Consider the following 14,327-nt stretch of genomic DNA (forward strand, 5'->3'; position numbering starts at 1 on the left):
TACTACTCTTCTGAGTCTTCCTTCTCAGTCTCTGCTAGTCTTTCCTTCGCTCCCTAATATCTAAATATGGAGTGACTCTGGCCTCATGCTTAGATGTTCTCTCTTATTTACATGAGGCCCTGGCTGAGCTGAGCCAGTCTCCTGGCTAGTCTCAACCTTCTGTACATACTGACAACTCTTGAGCCCGAGTCCACCCTCCTTCATCCCTCTCCACCTGCACACTCAGCCTCTCCCCAGAGATATCAACAACCATCTCAGAGCGAACACACCCCAACTGAACCTCTGCTGGCCACCCCGCCTCTCAACATGATCAGCTCTCCGGCAGCCTCCCGCACCTGAGTAAGTGACAACTTCCATTCTTCCTACTGCTCAGGTTAACGTCTTAAGCTTTCTTCTCCTGTACCCTCTATCGGATTCACCAGCGAAGCCTTCCCAAAACCCAAAGGCAACCACTTCCGTCACTTTCACCGCTCCTTCATCACCTTCACGGTCAAGTCATCATCATCTCTTGCCTGCTGGCTCATAGATTCTAGCTGATCTTGCTGCTTCTACCTCTCAGCCCCGCCCTACTCTCAGACTTCTCTCCACACATCTGGAACGATCCTTTCAAAACCTAGGTCACGCTATAGCTCTTGTTTGCTCAGAACTCTTCCGCGTCTTCTATCACATGCAGGGAAAAGACCAAAGTCCTCCTAATGGCTTACCATGGCCTGCATGATGTAACCACCAGCCCCACACCCTCTTCCTTCAAGTCATTCCCGACCCTGGTGCTACTTCTTTCTCGGGCCAGGCAGACTTTCATTTCAGGGAGCTTTTGAATTTGCTTTTCCCTCTATGATATAGTCATATGGCTACTATTTTATTTATTTCAGGTCTTTAAGTATCTCTTTATCAAAGCGGCCTTCCCTGGCTATCATACATAAAATAACAACTGCCCTCACTTTCTCTCCCTCTAGCTATGTCTCATCCCCTGATTCATAGTTCTATTAGCACTCAACATTCTCTGACATATCATATATGTCACATACACACACACATACACACACACACACACACACATACATATACAATAAAAGAGATATTTATTAAGCACTTACTTACAGTAGGAATGTTCTAGACTATTGGGACTATGCTCAAAATGGACAAAAAATATAATTCTCTCGATAACAACAAAAAACAGTTTGAATTTTTCAAAGATGAATGGGAAGAAGTTAGAATGAAGTCTAATGTAGTTATGGAGGTTTGGCTCAGAATATGTAATCCAGTTTTCTTCTCTTGTGACTTCCCTTTTCTGTGGAGAGCCGAAAGCTAAAACAAATGTTTCCCCAATCCATGCTCAGCTGGTGATCCAGGTTTTATTCAGGTTCTATATCAGAGGCAATCACATGACACTCGAAATTTGAGCTGAGATAAATGGGATGTTGGGCACATATTTTATCAGTGGGTGTTCTGGCAAATGTGGCAAAGTTCTGCTTCCACACTCTGTCTCTAAGGCTTGTTGATTTGGCAGAAATGGCTTCTTAATTCTAGAAAAGGTGGCATGATGTGGGACCCCGAAGCTTCCTGATTTTGCTACAGGAAGTTTCCTGACTGGAGCGATGTTGTTCCAGAACCAATAACTGCAGCTAATTTAGCAGCTCCGACTGAGGCAGCCCTGTGTTTATATGCATAAGAAGGGACGCCTCCGGATTTGACAAGCAGTTTCCTGATCATGGTAAGAGAAGCAGCTTCTTTAGCAGCCTGGTTCTGCGGTACAGACCTGGAAATAGATTCTGGAATTTCATCTTACAGAGTTCTATTCAACCATCTCAATTCTGAAAAGCCATCTGACATGCTGTAATAAATCCTTTTATTCAAAATTGTCTAGAGTGGAATCTGTTCTCTGCCTCAGAATATTGACCAATATGAAACCTTAAGCAGAACATACTGAACACATAAAAGGACAGTTTTAAAGGGTGTTTTTTAAAGTAAATCAAATAATTGAGTTGAATAATAAGATGACCTCTCTTTTTCACTCTCAGCTATTTTCTGCTGCTTCTCTCTATTATTGCTGTCTGTTACCTTGCCATTCAGAGGAAAGGTAAAAAAAAAAAAAGTAGACTATACAGGCAGCTATAATATCAGCAAGCAAATGTTCTTTTGATATGTAATGCTTTTATTTTTAGTTTTTTACTCTCCTCAATATGGTATAAGATATCAATTCAAGTCAAACTTATTTCCCATCTTATCATCAAGTGTACATTCTTAGATTTTTCTTTCATTTAAAAAAATCCTTACTGCTAAACTTGTTTCCTTTTAGTCCTCATTCCCTTTTTACTTTTGAAAAATTACACTTTTGTAAAAAAAAAAAATCTTATTCAATTTCTTTAAACTCCTCCCCTGCAAAACAGTTCACTATCTTTCCTGGTTCCTCACTCCCACCTCTTGCAAACACCAATCTGTTCTCTGTATCTATGAGCTTGAGTTTTTTTTCTCTCTCTCTTTTTTCTTTTAAGAGTTCACAAATAAGAAAGATCGTACAGGGGCGCCTGGGTGGCTCAGTCAGTTGAGCATCTGACTTTGGCTCAGGTCATGATCTCACAGTCTGTGAGTTCAAGCCCTGCATGGCGCTCTGTGCTGATGGCTCAGAGCCTAGAGCCTGCTTTGGATTCTGTGTCTCCCTCTCTCTCTATTCCTCCCCCACTCACACTCAGTCTCTCCTTCTCTCTCAAAAATAAAGATCAAAAAATTAAAAAAAAGAAGAAAGATCGTACAATATTTGTCTTTCTCTGTCTGGTTTGTTTCACTTAGCAATGCCCTCAAGGTCAATCTATGTTATCATAAATGGCAATGGACATTTAGGTTCTTTCCATAGCTTGGCTATTGTAAGTAATGCTGCATTGAACAAGGCATGCATACATCTTTTCCAATTAGTGTTTTCGTTTTCTTCTGATAAATACCCAGAAGAGAATTGCTGGATCAAATGGTAGTTATCTTTTTAATTTTTTGAGGAACCTCCATACCCTTTCCCGTAGGGGTTGTACCGATTTACATCCCCATCAACAATGCATAAGGGTTACGTTTCTTCCCTATCTTTGCCAACACTTGTTCTTGTCTTTTTGATAATAGCCATTCTAACAGAAATGATATCTTACTGTGGTTTTGATTTTCATTTCCCTGATGGTTAATGATTTCCCATCTTTCCATGTACCTGTTGGCCATCTGTATATGTCTTCTTTGGAAAAATGTCTATTCAGATCTTCTGCCCTTTTTTTCAGTTTTTATTTTAATTCCAGTTGATTGATATCCAGTGTTATATTAGTTTTAGGTGTACGATATAGTGATTCAACAATTCCATACAGCACCCAGTGCTCATCATGACAAGTGCCCTCCTTAATCCCCATCACCTATTTCACCCATTCCCCCACCCCCTCTCCTCTGTTAACCATGAGTTTGTTCTCTACAATTAAGAGTCTGTTTCTTGATTTGTCTCTCTCTTTCTTTTTGCCCTTTGCTCATTTGTTTTGTTTCTTAAATTCCACATATGAGTGAAATCGTATGGTATTTGTCTTTCTCTAACTTATTTTGCCTAGAGTTATACCCTCTAGCTCCATCCATGTCATTGCAAATTCTTCTACCCAGATTGTCTTTGAGCTATTGAGTTGTATGAGTTTTTTGTCTATTTTGGATATTAGCCCCTTATCAGATATACAATTTGCAATAATCTTCTCCCATTCAATAGGTTGTCTTTTCATTTTGTTGATGGGTTCCTTTTTTGTCCAGGAGTTTTATACTTTCATGTAGTTCCATTTGTTTATTTTTGCTTTTGTTGCTTTTGTTTTTGGTGTCAGATTCAAAAAATCATGAACAAGACCTATGTCAAGGAGCTTACTGCCTATGTTTTCTTCTAGTTTTATGGTTTCAGGTCTTATATTCAAGTCTCTAATCCATTTTCTGATCCATTGTGTAAGTAGTGGTCCAGTTCCAGTCTTTTGCATGTGGCTGTCCAATTTTCCTAACACCTTTATGGAAGTGACTGTCCTTTCTCCATTGTATGTTCTTGTCTTCTTAGTCATCAATTAATCAACCATGTATGTGTGTCTCTCTGTTCTGTTCCATTGATCTATGTGTCCGGTTTTGTGCCAATATCATATTGTTTTAATTACTATAGCTTTGTAATATAGTTTGAAAGTAAGAAGCATGATGCCTCCAGATTTTTTCTTTTTTAAAATTTCCTTGGATATTTGGGGTTCTGTGGCTTCACACAAATTTTAGCATTGTTTGTGCTGTAAAAAATACCATTGGAATTTTGATAGGGATTGCATTGAGTCTATATATTGCTCTGGGTAATATGGATATTTTTAATAATATAAATTCTTCAAATCCCTAAGCACAGAATATCTTTCCATTTATTTATGTCTTCTTCAGTTTGTTTCACTAATGTCTTGTGGTTTTAAATATACAGGTCTTTCACCTCCTTGGCTAAATTTATACTTATCTTATTCTTTTTGATGCAATTGCAAATTGCATGAATTTCTCTTTCCGATAGTTTGTTATTAGTGTAAAAAACACAACAGATTTTGTGTATTGATTTTTGTATCCTGCAACATTACTGAATTTGTTTATTAGTTCTAGCAGTATTTTGATAGAGTACTTAGTGTTTTCTATATATAATATCATCTCATCTGCAAACAGTGACAATTTTACTTGTTTGTTCCCAATTTGGGTGCCTTTTATTTCCTTTACTTGCCTAATTGTTCTGGCTAGGACGTCCGATACTAGGTTGAACAAAAGTGGTGAGAGTGGACATCCTTGTCTTGTTTATGATCTTAGAGGAAAAGCTTTTAGCTTTTCACCATTGAGTGTGAGCCAGCTGTGGGCTGGCTATAAATAGTCTTTATTATGTTCAGGTACATTTCCTCCATACTCAACTTTGTTGTGAGTTTTCATCATAAATGGATGTCAAATTTTGTCAAATGTTTTTTCTGCATCTATTGAGATGACTATATGATTTTTATCCTCCATTCTGTCAATGTTGTGTGTCACATTGACTGCTTTGTGGATATTGAAACATCCTTGGATCTCTGGAATAAGTTCCACTTGACCATGGTGTAACACACTTTTAGTGTATTGTCATATATGTTTTGATTTACTCATTATGTCTTCTCCCCCAGCTAGAATGCTAGAACATAATCTCCATCAAGACAGAGACTTTGCTTCGTTTATTACTCTAGTATAGTGCCTATAACAATGCTTGCTATATGTAAGCACTCCAAAAATATTGAATGTGGGACGCCTGGATGGCTCAGTAGATTAAGTATCGACTCTTGGTTTTGGTTCAGGTCATGATCTCAAAGTTTCGTGAGAGCCCTGCGTCAGACTCTGTACTGGCAGCACAGAGCCTGCTTGGGATTCTCTCTCCCTATCTCTCTGTCTCTCCCTTCCCCACTTGTGCTCTCTCTGTCTCTCTCAAATAAATAAATAAACAAAAAAATATTGAATGAGTGAATGAATGAATGAGCAGATCTACAAGGGAGCAATAAACCACAACATATCCATCCTAAGAGATTTTATGGAGCCATTAGAAACATTTACAAAAAAAAAAAAATTGTAAGGGGAAAGCATACACAGTAATGTTAAATGAAAAACAAAAGCAAAAACAGAAGAGATAGAACTACTTCAGCCAAGAACATAAGCTCACATGGGGGAAGGAAACAAAACAAGTTGAAAGGAAATACCCTAAAATATTTACGGTAGAGTTTGGGTGGTATATTTTGGCCCCTTGATTCTTCTGCTGATTGTGAAGAAGCCTGGAAAGATTGGGATAGGTCATCTGGTTCAGGCGTACTGTAGCCCTGATCAACTGTAAAAAGCAAAATTAGATGGGCTTTTCATTTTACCAAGGAAAGAAGGTCAAACAGAAGTCAAGAGCACCATAACATTTATTCCACACTCATAAAGGCCATTATGAGAATAACAGGCCATTTGAGACAGGGAAGAAACTGATAGTGGTAAAATAAATTTTTGCCTCCTTTAGCATATGTTCACCATCATTTCAAGGGCTTTCAGAATTTCAGGACTTGCCTAAGTCTGACCTGAACCACAAAGCAGTCTCCTACCTTCTATACTCTATCTAGGTCTTAGGAGATGACTCAAGATCAAAAGAATCCTCTTGAGTCCCCCATGGCATTAGACCAATTTTCTGGCATCCTTTCTAAAAGCTACAAGTAAAGACTTGTCATGAAATGTGTTGTAAAAGGGTGATGAGAAAATCAACCAATTAATCCATTAAACATGAACACCTATTTTGGCTTAGAGAAGATACAAAGGGTTAAAAGACATCACCTTGACTTCAGAGAGCTTGCAATTTATTCCAGTTGGTAAGATACATAGAAATTGGATGGAAATAAATGTGGTTACTGCTAAATGAGATGTGAAGATGAGAAGGACAACAGTAATTCTGAGAAGGGAGAAGAGAAGGAGTTAGGGACAAGCCCTTCCAAAAACTTGGCATATGAGCTGATCCTACTTGACGACTGGGATTTAGACAAGAAGAAAATAGGTAAGGAGTTCCAATAGGCCAGGCAAAACCAGTATGGGTAAACAACAGACAGCACATCTGGGCCCAGGAACAGACTCTTGTCTTAAGAGCGTTTCAAGTAAAGCATTTTCATCAGAATTATATCAACATATTCATTTTATCTAGGTAAATCTTTGTCCAGTTGGCAATGTTAAATCATTAACAACATTTATTTCTTTTCTTTTTTGTACCTGTCAATCCCTTTCATCTACTTCACCGATCCCTCTGCCCCCCTCCCCTCTGGCAGCCACTAGTTTGTTCTCTATAATTATGAGTCTGTTTTTCTCTGTTGTGTTTTGTTGTTGTTTGCGAACAATATTTTTCATTTGCAACTCACTCTTCCTTATGAATTATTTCTTTTCCTTGAACAATTTAAAATGAAGGTAAGAGGGGCTTCCTGGATGGCTCAGTCAGTTAAGCATCTGCCTCGTGATTTTGGCTCAGGTCGTGATCTCACAGTTTGTGAGTTTGAGCCCCGCATTGGGCTCCATGCTGACAGTGTAGGGCCTTCTTGGGATTCTCTCTCTCTGCCCCTCCCCTGCTCGCTCTCTCTGTCTCTCTCTCAAAAAATATCCCCTCAGACATTCTATAAATTTCTCTGTTGTCCAAATTGTGATGCACATGGACTGAAAATCCAATTCTTCTATACACTTCTGACTTCTTTGTGTCTTCCAAAATAAAGGTCCATACCACTGGCGGAGCAAAAGTCCCAGCTGCAAGCAACAGAAACAGACTCTGGTTGATTTAAAAGAAAAGCATTTCTTAAAAGGATCTGAGGGTAACTCACAGAATCACCAGAGAGGGCTTCAGAGCCAGACTAGAGCCAGGAGCACTGGCTCAAAACAGCAGAACCAGTCTAATCTGGCTACCCCGACTGCTAGAAGCACCAGGCTCCAGATTTGCTCTGCAGACTCTCCTGGCCCTGGACACCGGATGCCAGGAATCAGACCAGCTGCAGTTGCCACCAACCACCACTGTGGTCCCTGTTTCTTTGCTTCCTTACCTCTCAATTTTAGAAGCTTGTGGTGGGGATGTCTGAGTGGTGGGGGTCACATGCCTGCCTTCTTGCTGCAAGAGATCTTGGGGAAGCAAATGGAACATAGCTCCCACCCAGGAGATAAAGGTGGAGGAGCCCTCCAACAAGGGAAGGGGCGTCATATGCCAGGCTATCAAAAAGAATGATAAATGTCCAGTAGAACATCAGATCAGACAGAAAATATCCTGCCCCGTTCAGTGGAATAACAGATGTAGCAGGGGACACAGATCCTGGACCTTTATTTGGGGGCTGTTCGCCACAGAACTCACACATTGACTTCCCTGTGTTCCTCACCACACAGCCAATTATCCATGCAGCTTCTCAGGCCGTAAGCAAGTTACAAAATGAACTAAATGATCCAAAGTGGAGATGCACAGGTGATCCTCTTCCAGGAGTGGCTTTTAGCAAATTTTATAATCAAAGTGTTTTCTATATCTAGCAAGCATCCTGTATACTGCAGTGGAATAACAAACAGAATGCTTTCATTAATGTTGCTGCTAGAGTACTTGAAGCATTCAAATTTAAGTGGGTAACTGCAAAAAAAAAAAAAAAAGATTGGCTTTAAATCAGAGTGTTTCTCTGAAGAAATGTTTTTAATAGCTCTCATTTCAATATGTATTATTTCATGTATTTTTAAAAATCATAGAGCTTAAATTAACATCATATAGTCATTTATATTTAAGGATACTCGATACTAAATGTAATCGTAAGTATTTTATGTGTAAGACACACGTGGCAAATAAAAACGATTCTCCATATTAGCGAATTTCCATAGCAGCACACAATCACAGAGCTATTTTTATACAACCCAAAGTCCGTGGAATGCTAAACCTTAGGATTTAGAGTGGTCTTCATGGTCCTATGCTCAATAGAAGCTACTGTTCCAAGCCTCCAAAATACAAAGTACTTTAGAGTAGTCATAAAGACAATTATTTTATAGTGATAGCTTTCCAAATGATTTCTCATGTCCTAGATGCTGGTTCCTTCTGTAGACGTAGGGTTATTTAGTCATTTCCTCATGTATATATATACATCCTTTGGGGATAATCTGTAGTTCAGTCGGCCCCCTGAGCACACTCTTCATCGCCCTCCTTCAGGTCCCTAAACGTAGCTATTTGGTCTCTCCCCATCTAACCAAGATGCTTCTGGTGCAGCCCAGACTGAAGGGTGAGCAATGGACTAAGGGACCTCAGGGGAGAAGGGGAGCAGTTTCCTTCCAGAGTCTTGAGTCTTCCTAAGCTTTCCGATGTTTAGTGGTTCACGTCAGAATTCTACTGAAGGTTAGGCAGTTGTTATGGGGATTGCCACAGTTGAAATCAAACGGCTCTTGGAACCAAGAATTCAGGAATTCAGGAACTTTTCAGTGTTAATTTGGAGTCATGGACTACCACAGCATCTATCGTTCTACCAGGGTTTTCTTTCAGTAACTACTTAATGGGAGTGTTTATCTCAGCCCTGCATTTCCCAAACAGAGCTATTAATCAGACCCATCTCTATATCCACTGTGAGTGAGACAGGCATAGTTCAGGCCTTCGGGCTTGCCAGGAGGGCAGTAAGCCACTTGTTTTTCTTGGCAGATATCTTTGTCTGCATGTGGTTCCATCTCTTCTTTCCTCAGACCACAAGATTCAGATTCCTTGGAGCCTAGAGGACCCTCAGAATTTCCTTCACCTTGGCTACACTCTGTAGCAAGTACCATATAGTTTAACCCTTCTTGGTTCTTGGTTTCCATTAAAGCAACTGACGTAACGTCACCTGAATTCAAACAGATCACACTGCCATCTTCATCTGTGAAAAAAAAAATGTAAAATTATGCTAGTTTCTATTTGACTTCTGTATCTGTAATATACAGACTGTACAGGAATTGTAACAATGCCAACCTTACGCATGGGCTCAGCAAGCATTTATGAGGGCCACCAAGAGAATACAAAAATAAGCAAGACCTGCTCCTTGTCCTTGAAGCTATCATAGTCTTGTAGAGGAGCAGAAACATTACTATAGATGACAAGGTGTGCTGTATGTAATAAAGGAATATGTAAAAGGTGGTGAGAGCTCAGAGATGATAACTCTACCAAACTGAACAGGTCACCACCTTGGTGATAGGAATTAAGTGCCCTTATGTTGGCTTTTTTGTCTGAAGTCCTTACGTTTCCATCCCGCTGGCTAAAATACCCCCCTTTAAATTAAAGATTAAGTAATTTAGTCATTTATTAAGATAATATTTATCAGATGCCTACCACGTGCCAGGCTGTGTTCTAGGTATCGATGAAGCAAGAATGGACAAAACAAAGTTGTCCCTCTTTGGGGTTTACATTCTGATGGGAGGAGACAGACAATAAACTAACAGACAGCTAAGCCTATGTCAGGGGGTGATGAGCACTATGAAGGAAAATTTGGCAGAAAAACGGAATGAGAAAATAATGGTGGGGGTGGAGGGGGCTGCTATTTTAGATGAAATGTCAGCGAAGTCCTCTCTAGCAAGGTAAAATTCAAGTAGAAACCTGAATTAAGTGAGAGAATTGGACACGTGGATATCTGAGGGAGAACATTCAAGGAAAGGAGAACACCAAGTATGGACTTGTGTGGCTGGTCCCCCTCAACTATCTCCCTGGGATAAGGTGCGTTAACACTAATTAGCAAATACATACACCAGCATGCTTATGACCTCATAGGGCTGACAGGGAATGGGTAGGCCTGGCAAGTTTTGATGACAGAGTTGAGGGAGAAGGAAAATAACATGAAAGATAATAGTGATTATTGTTGTTGTTAACATAGAGCACGTACTACATACCAGGCACTGTTCTAAACTATATACATATAGGGGCGCCTGGGTGGCTCAGTCGGTTAAGCGTCCGACTTCAGCTCGGGTCACGATCTCACGGTCCGTGAGTTCGAGCCCCGCATCGGGCTCTGGGCTGATGGCTCAGAGCCTGAAGCCTGCTTCCTATTCTGTGTCTCCCTCTCTCTCTGCCCCTCCCCCGTTCATGCTCTGTCTCTCTCTGTCTCAAAAATAAATAAACGTTAAAAAAATTTTTTAATAAAAAATAAATAAATAAAATAAATAAACTATATACATATATTTACTCATTCTTCTATTAAATAAATGCTAGTATTATCCCCATTTAACAGTTAAGGAAACTGAGGCACAGAGGGGCTAAATAATTTGTCCAAGGTCACAGAGCTGTAATTTGAATCCAGATTGTGTCCCCATATTCACCCTCCCCAGTGGGAGGGCAGAGCTGCTGTTCTCTGTGAGGAGGAATCAGGTGGGTGGGCAGTGTGCCCTGTAGGAGTCCTTGAAAGACACTCTGGACATGTGTGTGGGGGGTCAGGGCGGCAGCAGAAAAATGGGCAGCCAGAGGGTAATCGGCCTTCTTCACAATTATGCTCATATTATTTTGTCTTCTTTACTTACAGACTGACCTTTTTACAGAGAAAAGTACAAGAACTCTTGCTGAAACCTAACAGCAGAGCTTCTGAAACATTTCACAAGATTCTAGGTAATCAAAAGGGACAAATACACAATCTAAACATAAATATATAAATGTGTATTATGAGGATGGTTTTTGATCAGTGCTTTTCAACTTCTGAGTGTCAGTACCTAAAAGAAAAATTTATGATCAGAAATATTACTGTTCTTGGGGATGCCTGGGTGTCTCAGTTGGTTAAGCATCTGACTTCAGCTCAGGTCACGATTTCATGGTCCATGAGTTCAAGCCCCACGTAGGGCTCTGTGCTGACACTCAGAGCCTGGAGCCTGCTTCTGATTCTGTGTCTCCCTCTCTCTCTGACCCCTCCCCTGACTCATTCTCTCTCTCTCTCTCTCTCTGTCTCAAAAATAACCATTAAATTTTTTTTAAAAAGGAATATTACTGTTCTTTCAGAACATATCATATTTTACAAATCAGAAACATTTCAGGCCACAGATGATGCTCCTTCCTTTGTCCTTATCATCCTTCCAGCAAAAGAGCATCCAAATGTGTGTCGCTAAGGAAGGTGACACCTGCATTTAGCCCTGATGTACACCCAGGCTGGGTTTATTTGGAATGAATTTAAATGGAAATATGAGGACAAGAAACAACTTCAAAGGACTAAGGGAGGTACCATTATACCTACTTTTTGCCAATGGAATTTAATGGATCTGCATATTTATCAAGTTCCAAACCTGACCTACGAAGCTTATTTTATTATAAGAGCTTGTGAACTCTGTCCCTGCTCTGTCTTACTAGGTGCATGTTTCTTTTGCAGAACTTCCCACTGGGCTGAAGGACACAATGGCTGAGCTACAGGCTCACAGACTCCTTGCCATCATTTCATGTTCCTCTTCATCCTTCAAACATCATCATAGCATATTGCAAACCACATGGATAGTCACGTAGTGTTATAAAATATCTCTCCCATAGAAATAACTTTATCAGATGCCAAGGTTCGTTAATGCCTAAGTGCTGAATATCTATGGAAACATCCTGCTGTTATGATTATGGTCAATATGTACTAAGAGCCATTGAGAAACTCGTAAGAATAATTTCCTACATATGATAATAGCAATCCAAAATATCAAAAAGTGATAGGAAGAGATAATAGATTTAACTCTAAATAGTCCAGTGACCCAGATTGAGGAAAGTAGGATGTTCCTGAAGGGCTTAAAGAAATTAGACTAGGGGCACCTGGGTGGCTCAGTCGGTTAAGCATCTGACTTCAGCTCAGGTCATGATCTCGCAGTTCGTGGGTTCAAGCCCCATGTTGGGCTCTGTGCTGACAGCTCAGAGCCTGGAGCCTGCTTCAGATTCTGTGTCTCCCTCTCTCTCTGCTCCTCCCCTGCTGGTACTCTGTCTCTCTTTCTCTCCCAAAAATAAGTAAACAAAAAAAATAAAATAAAAAATAAATTAAGCTAAAGGAAAGTTTAGAAAATTTCAAAACTAAACCTACAATATAGGTCTAACTGCTCATGTTATCAGACGCTTCATTTTCTTAAGTTTAATTCATTAAATAGCATACTGGGAAACTTTCTACCGATACATGATTTAAATTTTCTTTTGCCTCTTGTTATTTCAAAAACAATTTTTATACGAGGCAAATGAACTCTTCTTACAAATTCTGGCACCGTGTGTCAAAGAAAAATCATTAGCTAACTACTCCACTGGTTTATAGTACTTAGAGCAATATTTAGTAACTTGACCCTGGCAAGCTTTCAGCAATTAGTACATCTTATTGCATAAAGAACTTATGAAAGATGGTGGGGAGGAGGGTGTTTTGTTTGTTTATTTTTGTTGAAAACGAAATAGAAAGCCCGCAGTTCAGACCTTAAAGCAGAGATCCTGAACAAAGATAGCATGTGCTCAGCAAGTCTTTCTTTAAGAGGGAAATATTAAAATAAAGACTTCCAAGCAAGACGGGGTATTTACAGACGAGACATATGCCGGCTGACTGGCTATGTTTAGAACAGCAGAGGAGCATTTAGATTTGTTTCCTGTAGAACTCTCTGGGACTGATGAGGTGATGTTTACAAAAATGTTTGGATGAAGTCACTGGGATATTTTTACTAGATGCCCAGATACGTTACTAATCTTCTCTCCCTATCCCTTCTCTACCCCATTAGGTCAGTAGGACCATAGGATAGGCATGGTATTATTGCTCCTTGTAAGCCTACCCCCCCTTTTTTTTTCCAAAAAAGTCTTTCCAGTGACTTTCTTATCTTCTTATGTATCTCCAGTAATAACAGTCAAGACAGACGACATCTTCCTGCTTTGCTAAATATGCCCAGCAGTCTGCAGGGCAGTAAACTATTATTAAACACATTCTCTCTTATTAAAAAGGTAATTAAGTTTAGGCTTCCCTTGAAGGCACTGTTTTGTGATTTCTATCCTTTGCAAATATGCAAACTCTGCCTGGCAGTCTATTTCTTCTCTCTGCCCCTTTTGCTCAGTCGTATCTCCACAACCAAAAACTTTAGCGATTCCCATATCCCTTTCCATTCCTTATCTTCTGGATTTACATTCATTGTAAATAATGGAACAAGAATTTCTCTTCTACTAAAATTGAATTTCTGTCCTGGCACAGAATTGCTTGTTTCTGGCTAAATTATCAAAGTTTGGTTATATTCCCCGTTAAGCTCTTCCTGCTTCGTTATTGTGCATGTTTGTCTGCTTCTCTGTTTTTTGAACATTATTTAAAATTTTAATTCAGTCTGCCAACCATGTGGCATCTAAATAACCAGGATAAACTGGTGTATCTTTTCTAGCAAGCCACAAGTCATAAGTTCTTTCATTACACCTAGCTGCCCAGCACACTATTAGTAACAAATTGGGGAAAGTGTGTGGGTATGTTCCTCACCTCAGCCATGTCTCTGTGAAGGCTGAGAGCAAAGGTTCTGGAACAGAAGCATACACCAGCCCCACCTCAGCAGTATGACCGTTGGCAGGTTGCTAAACCTCAGTCTTCTCATCTATAAAATGGTGATATAATAATATCCATGTCATAGGGCTGTTGTGAGGATTTAACAAGTTAACCCACATAGCACAGTGAATTACACATAAAAAGTACTAAAATAAGATTAGCTAATATGACAATTAAAAGCCATTCCCAAAAAAAGTTTTGTTCTATGTATTTAATGTGAGCATTGTTACTTATCTCGGCCTCACGGATGAGCTAAGTAATGCAACATAGTAAAAAGGTCTTAAGTGTTCATAGAGACTTCTGAGAGAGGCTAAGGTAAAGCTCAGATCTCGGGCC

General features: G+C 39.8%; 1 protein-coding gene across 4 annotated transcripts in view; it reads right to left on the bottom strand.

Moving 5' to 3' along the window:
• Nucleotides 1-8,198: 8,198 nt before the first annotated feature.
• The window catches only part of ROS1 (ROS proto-oncogene 1, receptor tyrosine kinase), a 117,525-nt gene continuing 111,396 nt past the window's right edge, over nt 8,199-14,327 (bottom strand). For all 4 annotated transcript variants that reach the window (XM_030316230.1, XM_030316229.1, XM_030316228.1 and 1 more), the window contains one exon: nt 8,199-9,383. In XM_030316230.1, the coding sequence (XP_030172090.1) occupies nt 9,073-9,383 (311 nt within the window). In that variant the 3' untranslated portion in view covers nt 8,199-9,072. The remainder of the gene's footprint in view (nt 9,384-14,327) is intronic.

Source organism: Lynx canadensis, chromosome B2 (genome assembly GCF_007474595.2).
Source record: "Lynx canadensis isolate LIC74 chromosome B2, mLynCan4.pri.v2, whole genome shotgun sequence".
NCBI classification, from domain to species: Eukaryota; Metazoa; Chordata; class Mammalia; order Carnivora; family Felidae; genus Lynx; species Lynx canadensis.